The 14,229-nt window shown below is 44.9% G+C and overlaps 1 protein-coding gene across 2 annotated transcripts in view; it reads right to left on the bottom strand.

Annotated features, from left to right (window-relative positions):
• Window positions 1–14,229, bottom strand: part of MTBP (MDM2 binding protein) — a 177,210-nt gene that overhangs the window by 152,059 nt on the left and 10,922 nt on the right. For both annotated transcript variants that reach the window (XM_030218586.1, XM_030218595.1), the window contains exons 3-7: window positions 9,874–9,947; window positions 9,640–9,788; window positions 7,391–7,449; window positions 6,674–6,818; window positions 3,270–3,384 (exon numbers count right to left, since the gene is read on the bottom strand). In XM_030218586.1, coding sequence (XP_030074446.1) covers window positions 3,270–3,384; window positions 6,674–6,818; window positions 7,391–7,449; window positions 9,640–9,788; window positions 9,874–9,947 — 542 coding nt within the window. The remainder of the gene's footprint in view (window positions 1–3,269; window positions 3,385–6,673; window positions 6,819–7,390; window positions 7,450–9,639; window positions 9,789–9,873; window positions 9,948–14,229) is intronic.

Below are 14,229 nucleotides of genomic sequence, written 5' to 3'. Positions count from 1 at the left end.
CTGACTTTTGGACTACATTCACTACCCATCCAAGCGATTCCAGAAACGCGACCACCTGAGCCGTTGCTGCCACACTGTGAGCCCGAGACTTCGCCCGGATCAACCAGTCGTCCAGATACAGATGCACCAAAACTCCCTGCCTCCGCAAAGCCGCTGCTACCAGCACCATTATCTTGGAGAAGGTGCGTGGAGCCATTGCCAGACCAAAAAGCAGAGCACAGAACTGAAAGTGCCTCCCTAAAACAGCAAAACGAAGGAAACGCTGATGGGCCTCTCGAATCGGCACGTACAGATACGCTTCCGTGAGATCCACTGACGTGAGAAATTCTCCCTGATGAACAGCCACTATGACCAAGCACAGAGTCTCCATGCGGAAGGATGGCACCTTGAGTGCCCCATTGACCCTCTTGAGATCTAAAATGGGTCAAAACTGGTTCTCCTTCTTCGGCACCACAAAGTAAATGGAATAACAACCCATTCCCAGATCATGCCGAGGAACAGGTACCACAGCTCCCAACTGCATTAAGCGACCCAGAGTCTCTTGACTAGCCTTTAACTTGACTCGAGAGTGACAAGGAGAGAGAAGAAACAGATCCGGCAGCGGGTGCTCGAACTCGAGCGCATAACCGTCACGAAAGACCTCCAGCATCCACTGATCTGAAGTAATTTGGATCCATCCCTGATAAAACAGACGAAGTCGCGCCCTGACCTTCACCAGAGGCTGGACCCGCACACCTTCATAAGGAGGACTTATTACCATTTCCGGCACCTGCGGAGGAGTCCTGACCTCCTCGACGACCCCCTCGAAAGGACTGCGTCCGTGGAAAAAACGGCTTTTAGAAGGAGACACAAATCTACCCAGCCTGTACCGCCTCGCGTCCTTAAACCGACCTCTAGCCGAACCCCCTCGACTAGCCGCCTTAGGCCATAACTCCGGCAACCGTGAGACCTCGGTATCCCCAAGACCACTCATCAGTTTATCCAAGTCCTCTCCAAACAACATAGAACCTTTGAAAGGTAGAGAACACAACTTTGCTTTAGAGGCCGCATCTGCCACCCAGCCCCTAAGCCAAAGAGCCCTGTGAGCCGTCACCACCAAAGCCATATCCTTAGCTGAAGCCCTTAGCAAATCATAAAGGGTGTCTGCCAAAAACGAAGACCCCATCTCCAATTTGGCCAGGTCCTGAACCAACCCAGTCCTATCTAATGCAGGCTCATCCAAGAGCTTCTCCGTCCAACGGAAACAAGCTCTGGCTACCAAGCCCCCACACACAGAGGCTTGAAAGGACAAAGCCGACAAATCAAAGCTGCGCTTCAGAAAGAACTCTAGCTTCCTATCCTGAGGATCCCATAAGGCTGTACCGCCATCCACCGGAATGGCCGTAGCCTTAGTAACCGCCGTAACCACCGCATCCACAGTAGGTGGTTTCATCAGGGCCAAATCTTCTGGAGGCAAGGGATACAGCTGCACCATAGCCCTAGACACCTTACAAGCAGCCTCCGGCACAGACCATTCCTGAAAAACCATGTCCCTAATGTCTGAATTCATGGAAAGGAACGGGAGGCTCTCCGAATCCCCTTAACCAAGGGATCTACCTGGGGTACCTCTGCAGAGGGAGTGGCCGACGGAGCAAACTTCAAAGTAGAGATCACCTGATCAATGAGCTCTAACTCCTCCTTATGAAAAATGCGAACCACTGAAGAATCTTCCCCAGGCCTTAGCCCATCCTGATCCTCAGACACATCTAAGAGATCCTCCTCTCCTGGGTCACTCCAAACGTCCGACCCAGGCAGAGAAAGTATCTCCATAGGCTCCAAAATATCCACCCGTGGGCAATTAACTCCCACTGAGCTAGCAGCCTCCGGGGAACAAACAGCCTGAGAAGGGCCAGCTCTCCAGGCATTATACAGAGACCAAACAAACTCAGAGGGAAAGCCAGACCCCCCCCCGACGCTGCTGAAGCCCCAACAACACTTCCCGCAGTCTCCGCGACGGACCCCCCTTGCTCCCAAGGCGGCAGGTCCATCGCGTGATCCGCGGCTAAACTAGGCGCACTTCCCGCCACACATGGGTCAAATCGCCACCCAACACCTCCGCCGACTCAGGGGAAAGCACGGGGGGCAAGAGTGCTGACAACGTAGGCTCCCCACAAAATTTACACTGGCCACCTTTCACTTCAATGCCGCGCTTCGCGCAAAACCGACACCTCGCCGGCTTAGACATAATGGTCGCAAACACAATAAAAACAAACAGTTGCTTTGTGCTCTGACAGACTAATAGGCAAAACCGCCTAAGGCAAGAATGCCCTTGAAGACGTTTTATCTCTTGACTGCCACAAGAACGGCCAAAATAGCCGCCTTTTAAAAACATTTTTTTTTAAACCTCGTTGCTGATGCCTAAACGCTTCAAGGGTACAGAACGAGGTCTGCAGCCAAGGTCAAGCAGTCCTCCAGAGGAAGAGCACAGGGGGAGGGACCCGGCCACCCGGGTGTGACACCCCACAGGGAATAAGAAGCCCCTTAGGACTTACACCCTGTAATAGAGCTCCAAGTGTGGGTTCTCTAACATTTACAACCCAACCTAGAAACCCCAAACAGGCCTACCAGACTGAGTACACTACACAGGCTGCACACATCTACCCTCTGCTGAGACTGAGAAAATACTGGTTAGTAGAAGGTCTGCACAGGCTACTTGTATAAGAAGTTTTAGTGTTCTCAGTCTCCCTCTGCTGGTAGGAATGCATAACCCAAGCGTCTTGAACGGTCTGGAGGATTGCTGAGGAAATTTGTAATTTTAATATTCATTACAGTAATAAATAGAAGTAAATCAAAACAGAAAAGAACATAAGATGATACATTTTTTTTATTGGACTAACAAGACCTATTTTGATTAGCTTTCGAAGGTAACCCTTCTTCCTTTCTTCAGATCGGAAAGAAGGGTTACCTTTGAAAGCTAATCAAAAGATGTCTTGTTAGTCCAATAAAAAAAGGCATCATATTTTCTTTTCTATGTTTTGATTTATTTCAATTTATTACCTTTAAAAGTAGACTAATACGGCTACCAAACCACTCAATGTTCATTAAGTATTTAATTTCCACTCTTTTCTGCTAGGAAGCAGAAAAATGAATTCAAAACCCACAATGTTACAGTAAAAACAGATACAATGGAGAAGCATGAGGTATGTCTCAAAAATGTATAATGTAGTATTATAGAACACTAACGAACTCATAAAAAGCATAGATTAATTCCAAGCAGAAGTTTTGGGCACCTTTTTCTCACATATCTGAATCTTCCCCCTCCATAACTCTTCCCAGTCGATTACTCTTTCAAGGTCAGCTGCAGTCACAATCCTGGCTGACAGATACTCTGCAATTTTCTGCCAACTAAATACAAACAAAATAAAGTGCAATATTTCTTTTCTCCACGTTCTATCATTAGAACAATTATAAATTTAGACGCATACAGCTCTTCATTCGAAACAGAACATTTGTCACAATATTTTACAAAAACACATTAAAAAAAAAAAAAAACATCCAAGTCTACACCAAAAGTCCTATGAAATGAGAATCGGGATGCACCTCTCTGCGCAGGCCTTTCTATGGGACACAGGGAAGACTATGGGCTCCTTTTACAAGCGACACTACCGATTAACAGCACGCTGAATGCGAAGAAGCCCATTCAATTCCCATGGGCTTCTCTGCATTTAGCGCATGCTAATTGGTAGTACCGCTTTGTAAAAAGGAGCCCCGTGTGAAGAATGCCACATGAGCGATTGGGTACTATGTCGTTTTCAGAGCCATTAAAAAGAAAATCCCTATGTTCAAAATCTAAGCTAGAAGAAATGTATGTATTTAGTATTTCCAAATCCAGCATTTTGACTTAAAAAAAAGGTGTAAAAAGCATTTAACACTGGAACTTCTAGAAGTTGAGATTTGTATAAGGAGTTGGGTTTAAACATAATATTGCTCATTTATATGCAGCCATTGTGTCTATTTGGTCTTCACAACTACACCCCACAGAAGACCCAGTACGAGAAAGGTTTGGAAGAGATTTTTAAATATAAATTTGGATTGATGCCATCAATGCTTCAATATTGATGATCATGGTGTCCTTATAGGCAAATATATTGGTGAGATTTTCTGTAAAATACTTCCACCCACCTGCCTAAGGCCTGTGGGTCTAATAAGGATTTTGGTAATTTCTAGTGAGGCCGCCCTGATATTCAGAATTACTGAGAGGAAGTACAGTCCAATATTACAGTTATGAACAGGTATCTTACTCCCTTTGAGATATGAGGTTTTTGTTCTAGGAGATAAGGTAGCGGTGCAGCTGGCTAAGCTGATTTGCCAGCTCATTCAGTGTCTTTGCTTAGTTGCATGCTGCGACATAGCTAACCAGTGGAATAGAAGTTTGTGCACCGTGGTTAAAGTATCCAATATTTTTGTGACAGAGAAACATATCCATGCCATCAGAGCCTGCAAAAAGGTGGGAAAATGTGGGATACAAATGTAACAAATAAATAAGAAACAAAGCTTTTCAGAAAACCTGGGCAACATACATTTTATACATGAGTAACATAGTAAGTGATGGCAGAAAAAGACCTGTACGGTCCATCCGGTCTGCCCAACAAGATAAACTCATATGTGCTACTTTATATGTATACCTGACCTTGATTTGTAGCTGCCATTTTCAGGGCACAGACCATAGAAGTATGCCTAGCACTAGCCCCGCCTCCCAACCACCGGTGCTACCACCCAATTTCTGCTAAGCTTCTGAGGATCCATGTCTTCTGTACAGGATTCCTTTTTTAACTCTGTTACCGTTTTCATCCCCACCACCTCCCGCGGGAGGGCATTTCAAGTATCCACCACTCTCTCCGTGAAAAAACACTTCCTGAGAGTCTGCCCCCCTTCAACCTCATTTCATGTCCTCTAGTTCTACCGCCTTCCCGTCTCCAAAAAAGGTTCATTTGTGGATTAATATCTTTCAATTATTTGAATGTCTGTAGTTTACATACTCAGTCATGGAGGTTTTGCTTTTTCCATGGGGACTGAATGTTTTGCTCATATAACTTGTGGCTGTTGACCTGGCTGTAAACAGTTGGGTGGTGTGGGGGGGGGGGGGGTCATATTAAATGGGCTGTTTACCAAAGACTGTGCAGAGCATTTGGTTTGTTTCTGTATACTGTAATGAATATGCTAAATTTTTTCTTAGCTTGTATTCTCTTATTGCTCTTTGTGTTGGTTAAATATTTGCAACTTCTTTAACAAGGTGAAATTATTCATATCCGTTAATTTGCTTCCCTCAAGTCCTGCTAGACCAGTTCAGACCAATGAGTCTACCAGCAGATGGAGGTAAAGAACTAAAGTTTTCCAGTGACATCACCAGTATAAGGGTTGGCGCAGCCTGGATCTCTCCAGTATTTCTTTACCTCCAGCAGGTGTAGATTGTACTACTGCAACTGAATTGACCAATATTAGAAACAGAATACTGGGCTAGATGGACCTTTAGTCTGAGCCATTATGGCAACTCTCATATTCTTACAATAAAAAGTTAGTAACTTCTTGGCAGGGTTACTCCTGGGAGAATGTGCAAAAACTTTGAAAATAATCCTTTTCCCATCCTAAGACCTAACATGCTACTTCTCCACCCCCTCCCCCACACATACTTTCACAACCCTTCCCAGTCTCCCCAGCTCAACTTGAATCCCTAGTCTTGATTCCCCTCCTCCATCCTAGCAAGTTCAACAGCCAGCTTTCCTTCCACCTTCTGAGGTGCCACAGTTCCATCCGCAGCAGTGCAAGGACGTCCTTTTTTGGTCTTTTTGTGAGTGAAGGACGTCCAAGTTAGTCACTTTTAAAGGACGCCCTTTTTTGTTTTGTGAAAGGACGTCCAAGTTAGGCACTTTAAAAGGACTTCCCTGACAGTGACGTTCCTAGGGGCCTGACACCCGCAGATGCGCCCCCCCCCCCCCCCCCGGCGAAAGAACCCCCACCCCGGGGCAGAGGGAGCATGGAAACGAATGAAGCTGACCGGCGCGCGGCACCCCCCCAGCGGCGTGCACCCGGGGCGGACCGCCCCACCCCCTTAGTAAGCTACTGGTCCCTGACGAGCTGTAAGGTTTGTCTGTTTTTTTCCCCCTCCGATTCCCTCACAGCAGCCCCAACGAAAGGTGCAGACCTTCCATTAGGTTTTCTACGGTGAGGGGATTGGAAAACGGTAGTGCATCTCATTGTAATACGATTTAGACACATTATAATAATAATTTGCTCATCTGCATTCCGTTTTCGTTAGCTGCTACCGTGATCGGACAATGCCCTTTTGTGCTAGAACCAGTTTAAAACCCACGTTAATGGCTCATTAAGTTTAGTGCATCTGGCCCTAGGTCTCCAATATTCAAATCATCAGTTTGACCCAGGTTAACAGAGGAGGAGGATGTGGTGCTTTTTCTTTTTGCCATGATCATCTTAAGAGTGGAAAAGGGAAGGATCAGGCAAGCCACCACTGCTGCTCCTTCCACGTCCTGCTCCCCGTACAGAACTGAGCAGGTAGGGAATTCTGCACTGCATACAACTTAACCATGGGTATAGACTTAACAGCATTACAGACCAACAGTAGAATATTTTAGTTTAACTGTGTTGAAAGATATGATACATAGTAGCAAATCTTTACCCTTTGATATCTTTTGCTGCCACTGTGATTTTTGCTAAATGCCACTCTCTCATGTGTTTAAATGCCCCAATGGCAGGCAAGCAGTCTTTTAACCTTGGCGCATCTTGGTCAGGTGTTAGCAAAATCACATCCACCATAGCTCTCCCTGTAAAGATAAGACACATCTTGCACATAAAAATGTTAATCCAGTCAAGAGAAGTCTATGCTGAAAGCATCAATGCACGGCTTTTAAGCCAGAAAAAAATAAATTAAAAGAAAAATAAAAACCACCAACTGTGATAAGCACTCATTGGACGCAGCAGCTCAGTGAACTGATTCACCAGTTTGTAAAACACCTGACTGACAAAAGGCCTTTATGGAGTTCTGTTTTATAGCTCAAACAAGTCTCCAGATACTTTACTAACAGTACAAGCCCATTAGTTAAGGAAAGCTGACAGAAGGTTAACACAATATTTGGCTGCATCTTACAGAAAAGAGCAAACTTAATAAAGTTAATGAGATGTTTATTTGCAGTTTCAGCACACAAGCTCAGTTACACACTACTGCACCAATATACCTCACTGGCCTGTTTCAGTTGTATTAACGTCATATTAAGCACTACTGTAAATTTTATCCAATACCAAATCACACCACTGATGCTTAAAATTAAATGCTCCCATAATGAAAGGTGTCAAGGCAGATTTATGAAGTGCATTAAATACCTATCTACTTCATTACCTGGAGCAGGAAGTTTGTCTGATAACTGATGAAGACAGTCAGCAGATTCTGCAAACAAACTGAAAATGAAAGAGAAATACTAGATCAAATACAAAGCATTTTTCTACTAAAAACAGATAAACAACTTTACTGCTCTGCATGGCAAACCACCAATCCATCTCAACAAATCCTTGGCAATTATTGCACATTTTTTTTTTGAAAATGCTGCCAAAGAAGATGTAGGGAACAGACTCCCTGATGACATTCAATGTATTGCTGATTCTATGTTACTCCTTAGAGAAGTGAAAAGTGTTGTGTAGGCATTCTTTTCATGTTTAAGAGGTGCTGGTGCATATTATGTGTAAAGTCATCACAACATTCAGGCAGACACCCTACTATGCTCACTGTGAATCACCAAGAACATAATGAATTTGGCTAACCAATTAATATCAATAAATAAGATTATATTTTGTAAATAGCTTTCAAGACCTATGTACCTTTCTTACATATACAGAACAACACCATTTCATTGGCAGTGTAAGATTTTTTAATGAATAATCTAAAATTTTTAGTACTCAAAATATTTACAATTTGGCTCTGCCCCACTGAAATTAAGATTTCAAAGAAAATTGGGATTGCCTGGCATAACGAAAGGATAAATTAGGAAAGTGGCCTCAGGAATGTATTGTTACTTTATTTATATATTTTCTTCCAGAACTCCTAGACAGTCAATATCCTTCATGCAGGAGGATGACACTACAGGGAAATCTATCCTACAACCATTTTTAGGGATGCAAGCATACCTAAAGCAGTTGGGTTTCATGTGTGTGTGTGTGTGTGTTGGGGGGGGGGGGGGGGTGGAATTGCAGCAACTGCAACAATTCTGCAGTACACATGACTTTTACCTGCATATCAAAGTTAGTCCTAATTATAACAAAGTTTTCTACCTTTTCCAAGAGCAAACATAATAATTAACACTGCAAATTGATTTATCTGCTTATTAGATGTTATTTTCATACCTTTAAGCACTGCAGTACTTAAAAATAGTTTTTACTAAGCAATGAAAACAGCTGATTAGCCAGTGGTAAGTAGCCAGTGGTAAGAACACCACCTCCATTTCTGATCCCAGCAATTTTCATTCTGAGATGCCAGCTCAGTCAGAACCAGGGCCAGGACCACTGGCATCATAACCTTCATCTGCAAATAAGCAGTAATTTCCCCTCTTCCACACGTTCCCTCCAAATCATCCAAGGTCAGTCATTGCAGATGGTCTTCAGCCAGGGGCCATACCCCAGGACTCTTCGAGAATCATTCAATCATGATTTCTAAATCCAGCTATTAGGTATCAAAATTATATTGCGTCTATGACTCCCTCTCCACCAAAAGCTGTGAATACTTCAGAAGCAGTTGCTGTGATATCCATTGCCGTTAATAAATGTGGTGACCAACTACTCACTCACTCTGCACCAGGATCTGCTTGCTGCATACTCAGCTTCTCATATCATATTTAACTGAACATATAATCTGCCTTCAGTTTAGCTACCCATCTATGTATCCATATGATTTTATACTACCTACTTATCTATGGGACATGTTTGCAAAGCTGCTGTAAGCGTTAGTACACGCTTACTGCAGCTTAAAATAGCTTATTACGGAACATGCTCAGGCATCAGTAAGTTCCAAACAGGTGCTTGCTATTCCGGAAACAGGAAATGAGAGCGGGACGAGAGGCAGAGCTGAGACACATGGGAAGGCAGTCTGAAGCGCCGCTCGCCTTCACTGCAGATGCCAGACCCCGAGGTAAGAATTTTTTAATTACAGCCGACATGCAGGAAGGCAAGGGGCTGCCGGAGGACAGGTCGTGCTTGCACTCGGAGGGGAGAGAGGGAGGGAGGGATGTCCTGCAACTCGGAGGGGAGAAGAGGGAGGGAGTTAGGGGCGCAAGGAACTAGGAGGGGAGGAGGCTGGAACTCGGAGGAGAGGGGGGGGGGGCGATTCTCTACTCACCTCCGCTGGCTGGTGCTGGGTTCCCTTCCCTCTCATTGATCCATTCTCTGACGTCATCACCAGGGCGGACCAATGGGAAGTGTGTTACAAACCCAGGCATCCAGACGGAGGTGCAAATTATTATTATTATATAGGATTTGTCATTCCCATCATGATGACAATGATTTACAATGTTTTATATGAATAAATAACTTTGTGAACTTAAACGTATTATACAATACCACCCTGCAATATGTATTTCAAAAAAGGTATAATGACCATACTCAGCCAGTGAAATGGAATCTCTGCTGCTGTCATCATCTTCGAAACTTTGAATGGCACCCAAGCATTCTTCAATTGCTGTCTGTACATTATCCTCACCGTCTTCATTTTCGATATTCAAATTGATCTCTTCCCAATTTGAACTAGAAAACTAGATTAATAAATATAAATCAGAATATGAAGCATTTTATTAAAAGGTATTCGTGCCAACCCTTCAATGCCCCACAATACATTACCTGAAAATCTCCATATATTGCCTGAACTGCGAAGAACCACTTCCTTACACCAGGAATTCCAGCAAGCGAGCAGGCTGAAAATGAAATGGTATTAAAATTCTGGAAGAGACAATGTGCAAGTTCTATTCTCTTAGATAAACACTAGTATGTGTGAGCTCAATGCACTACTGCTAAAACATTAAACCCTACACTCGTAGGCAATGAATTAATTCCTGACATCATCAACACAATTTTCCTTTTTAGTAATATGGTCAGTCAACAAAGATGAAAACAAACTGCTTTTTGAAAGTTCCTTTCTCTCTCCTCTCTTCTAATTTACTCTTCTAATTTTATATTCAAACTTAACTAAATATGCAAGTAGTTAAGTTGGAATATAAAATAATACAGGTTCTCTCAACCCATAGTACACTGCTACAGGAAGGGAAAAAAGACTTTCAGAAGTGTATTAACGCTTGCTTCCTGCGTTCTTTTCTTTGAGTACGGACAGGAACCCAGTCAAAGAAGCTGCATGAAGAAGGCTGAAGGCATGATGCACAAGCAGCATGCAGAGGGAGCTGTTTCATTCCTGCTTTCCCATGTCATGCAATGAACTCACAGCAGCTCATTCTTTAACCTGATGTGCCAGTGGACTATGCCCCCCCCCCCCAACAAAAGCATGAAAGGTTTGAAGGCTGATGGTAAAATTATGTCTTACCTGATCATTTTCTTTCCTTTAGTCAAAGAAGATGAATCCAGGAACTGGTGGGTTGTACCTGACTTCCAACAGGTAGAGATAGAGGAACACTGAAAGCACTGACACTGGACGCCCAGCTCCCTGTCTCCTCAGTATAGGTGGAATCCCAAAGCAGAGGAACAGAAGCAAGAAAAATACTCTCCTCACAAGAGCGAAAAACTAAAAAACATGAAACCAGAATAAAACTACGACTCAACGGAAGTCAAAGGAGCCAAACTGACGATGAAAATGCACCGTCTTCTGAGAAAGTCTTCTTCGTTCTTAGCTGAAAAGCCAGCAAATGACAGCTATCAAGGCGAGATCAGAAAAACAGGGAGGGATCCTGGATTCATCTGCTGTGACTAAAGGAAAGAAAATTATCAGTTAAGACATAATTTTAACTTCCTTAGCATCAACAGCAGATGAATCTAGGACCTTGATGGCGAACCTATGACACGCGTGCCATTTTCGCTGACACTTGGCGGATTTCAGCATTTCCTTGATTTGTCTAGGTTTCTTGACAAATCCGCCCCGCACTCCCCGACAGAATCTTCCGATGAGCACGCGACCACCTCACCTTCTTAACTTCTCTGCTCTAATGCACGCGCAACGGCGATGCAGGCAGGCTAGAGGCAGCGTCTGTGCTTGTGCGCGTGCCAGCCAGCACCTGCCTGCTCAGCATCAGCTGGTGATAATCCTGCACGCTGCACGCTTCACGCAGGCGCAGCGGCTTACTTCTACTGTCTGCAGCCTGCCGCCTTCTCTTCAGCCGCTGCCATAATAATCGCGAGTCGACGAGAGCACGAGGCTGCAGCGGGACGGTCTGGTCTCTGTCTTCTGACTCTTCTCTTGTTGTGCCCTGCCTGCCCCTTGCTTAGCCGCCGCCATAACAGTGAGGTAAGATTCTTAAGAATGGGCTCCCATGATAAATTGTTTGGGATAAATATAAGTAATAACCCACTAAAAGGAGTCCTAGGAGCCGCCCCGCACCCGCCGAACTGGGAAGACTTGGAGGAAACAAAAAGCATGGGCTCTGAAGACGCTTCAGAAACCGCCGCAAAACCACAGGCCGCAAGTTCGGCAACATGGGTCCACCACCGCCTCCAAACAGCGCGCTACACAGAGCCCCGCTGCAGAGTGACGAGAGCCACAAAGGGAACGTTTTACAGCCTCCGCTGCCATAGAAAGGAAAATAAGAATAGGAGCATCCACCAGCCCCAACCCACCCACCAAACCACTGGAAAGGATGTACAAAGAACTCACCGGCAACACCAGGAGACTGAGAATCAGTGGTCACTATCTGTGGGAGCCGAAAAGGCACTCCCCTCCTCCCCACAGCCTGATAAACGCCTCAAAAAGGGCAGCCGGCTCAAACAGAGCTCAAATAAATTCTCTGTTTCACACTCAGCATACAAGAAAAGAAATTCTCTTTTTTTTTTTTTTTGGCTGGCAGCTGCAAAGGTTGTGAGGAGAGACAAGTGTCTATTTTCTCTTTTTTTTTTTTTAAGCAGCAAAGAAGGGAGACAACAAAGAGAGGGGGGGGGGGGGAGATCGGGGTAGGGCAGGGACCTACAGCAGAAGTACATCCTCAAGGCTGGCACCCTCAGCCAGCCAGCCACCCCCACTCTCAAAACTTGCCAAAAGCCCAGGAGTTCCTCAAGAATTCAGGAGCTGGCAAGAATCAGTCCACCACCTGCTGGAGATAGAGAAACACTGAAAGCAGTGACACTGGACGCCCAGCTCTCTGTCTCCTCAATATATCTCTATCTCCACCTGCTGGCAGGCGGATACAACCCACCAGTTTCTGGATTCATCTGCTGTTGATGCTAAGGAATTTTCTTTTTACCTTTTCATCTTCCCTTTATCACATCCAAGGCAAAGAAGGCTGGATGGATAATCTGGTGCTAGAACCCGAGTAGAGGGTAGGGGGAGAGAATACAGATGAGACAGCATGAGGTGAAGGGGTAGAGCAAATGTAAGAAGAGAAAGAGAAAGGATGGGATAGAAGAAAATGTAAGGTAGCAAAAAGAGGTGAAAGGAGGGTATCATGGAGTGAGAGCAAGGAGGAAAGCATGAAAGTAGGCATGGCACCATACTGTTCTAGAAGAAACAGTGTGCAGAAGAGACCCCTGACTGGTCTAGCAGTAAGTATGGGGCGGAATAAAAAGAAATCAACTTGAGGGGGGTGGGGGGAATATAAAGAGAAACCTGTCTTTCCCTCAAGCCTGCCTCCCCTCGATAGGCTGCATCCCCTCTCTTTCCCCAGGAATCTAGTATCAGCTCTCGGGAGAGATAAAAAGACTGAGCCCCTAGAGAAGGAGAAAGGGAATTCAACCTGTCTACTGGGAGTAGGAGAGAGTAGTGGGAGGCATTATATTGGGATCACCAAGACCCTGTTGTTGCTCTGTGCTTCCTCGAAGCTCAGGGTCAGAATGGAAATCAGGATGAAGGTATGAAACACTGGTCAAGGGATAGAGGAGCACAGCAACATAGAGTTGGGTTGGGAGAAAAAAGGGTGGTGGGCAGGAAGGAAGACAAGGTATAGGGGGAGTAAAAGGGAAGCTGATAAGTACTGCTGGCATGGGAAACAGGGGGAAAGGCAGCAGATACTGGTGGTGAATACAAGATGGTGGACAGGAAGGAACTGGGGCCAGAAAGGAGGGGGGCTGAATAGGGGCAATGAAGAAATAAAGTGGGGAGGAAAGCTGCTGGGCACAGTACAAAGGGGAAGGGGATCAATGGTGGGGGGGGGGCAGAAAGGAGGACAAAGAAGAATGTGCGGCAATAGGATGGCAGGCAGGGTGGAAGTAAGGAAAAGGAGAAAGGACGTTGCTGGAGACACTGTACAAGGAAAGGATTGGTGGATTACTGCAGTTGAGTGGATGAAGCTATCTGGGACAGTATGCAGAATAAAAGAGTAGGAAGAACTGTGGTATTTTTCTGAGGACTTATGTTGAGACACTCAGCGCTTGTTGATTTTGCAAGAACCTGGAGATGTGTGTGGAGATGTGCCCCCACACACAACACTAGTGATGATGTTTTTATATCAAACAGGAAATACTGTGTTAGCTGCCGAGCCCTCATTGTTTGTTTGCATTTTTTTTTGGGGGGGGGGGGGGGGGGGAGAAGAGTCCACGTGTCCCCTCTCTCAGCCTTTTCTCATCCTCCTCTCTCAACCTTGGTCAGATTACCCTTAACTGTCAAAACAGTTTGCATGACACAAGGTTTATCATTCCTACTGGTTATATGAACATTTTCTAAAATATGGGGATACTTGCTACCTAAAAAGATGAGAACTACAATATTAAACCAGAGTACAAAGTTGTGTCTTGCATGTTCCTAAAACCTAATTCCTCCCCCAACGACCCCACCATCAGAGCTTGTGCACCACCTTTTCCCTGCATGCTCTCTCCCATAGAAGAGAGCCTGGAGGAGATCAAGGATAAAATAAAACTAACCAAGACACAAATATAGTTCTTGCAAGGTATGGAGAGTCAGAAGCTCAGACACACTATGGCACACTTGTATTTTCCCTCTCTGTCTCCTTTAGTCTCTCCTTGACTTATTCAAAGACTGTATGTGATGGCACTGAAAGCCTTTGCTACACATAAGGATGCTCTTGGTTGGCAACCTACCAATAATAA

This window comes from Microcaecilia unicolor, chromosome 1 (genome assembly GCF_901765095.1).
Source record: "Microcaecilia unicolor chromosome 1, aMicUni1.1, whole genome shotgun sequence".
Lineage (NCBI taxonomy): Eukaryota > Metazoa > Chordata > Amphibia > Gymnophiona > Siphonopidae > Microcaecilia > Microcaecilia unicolor.
Note: the sequence above shows the minus strand (reverse complement) of the source record. Positions and strands in the feature narration are given on the sequence as shown.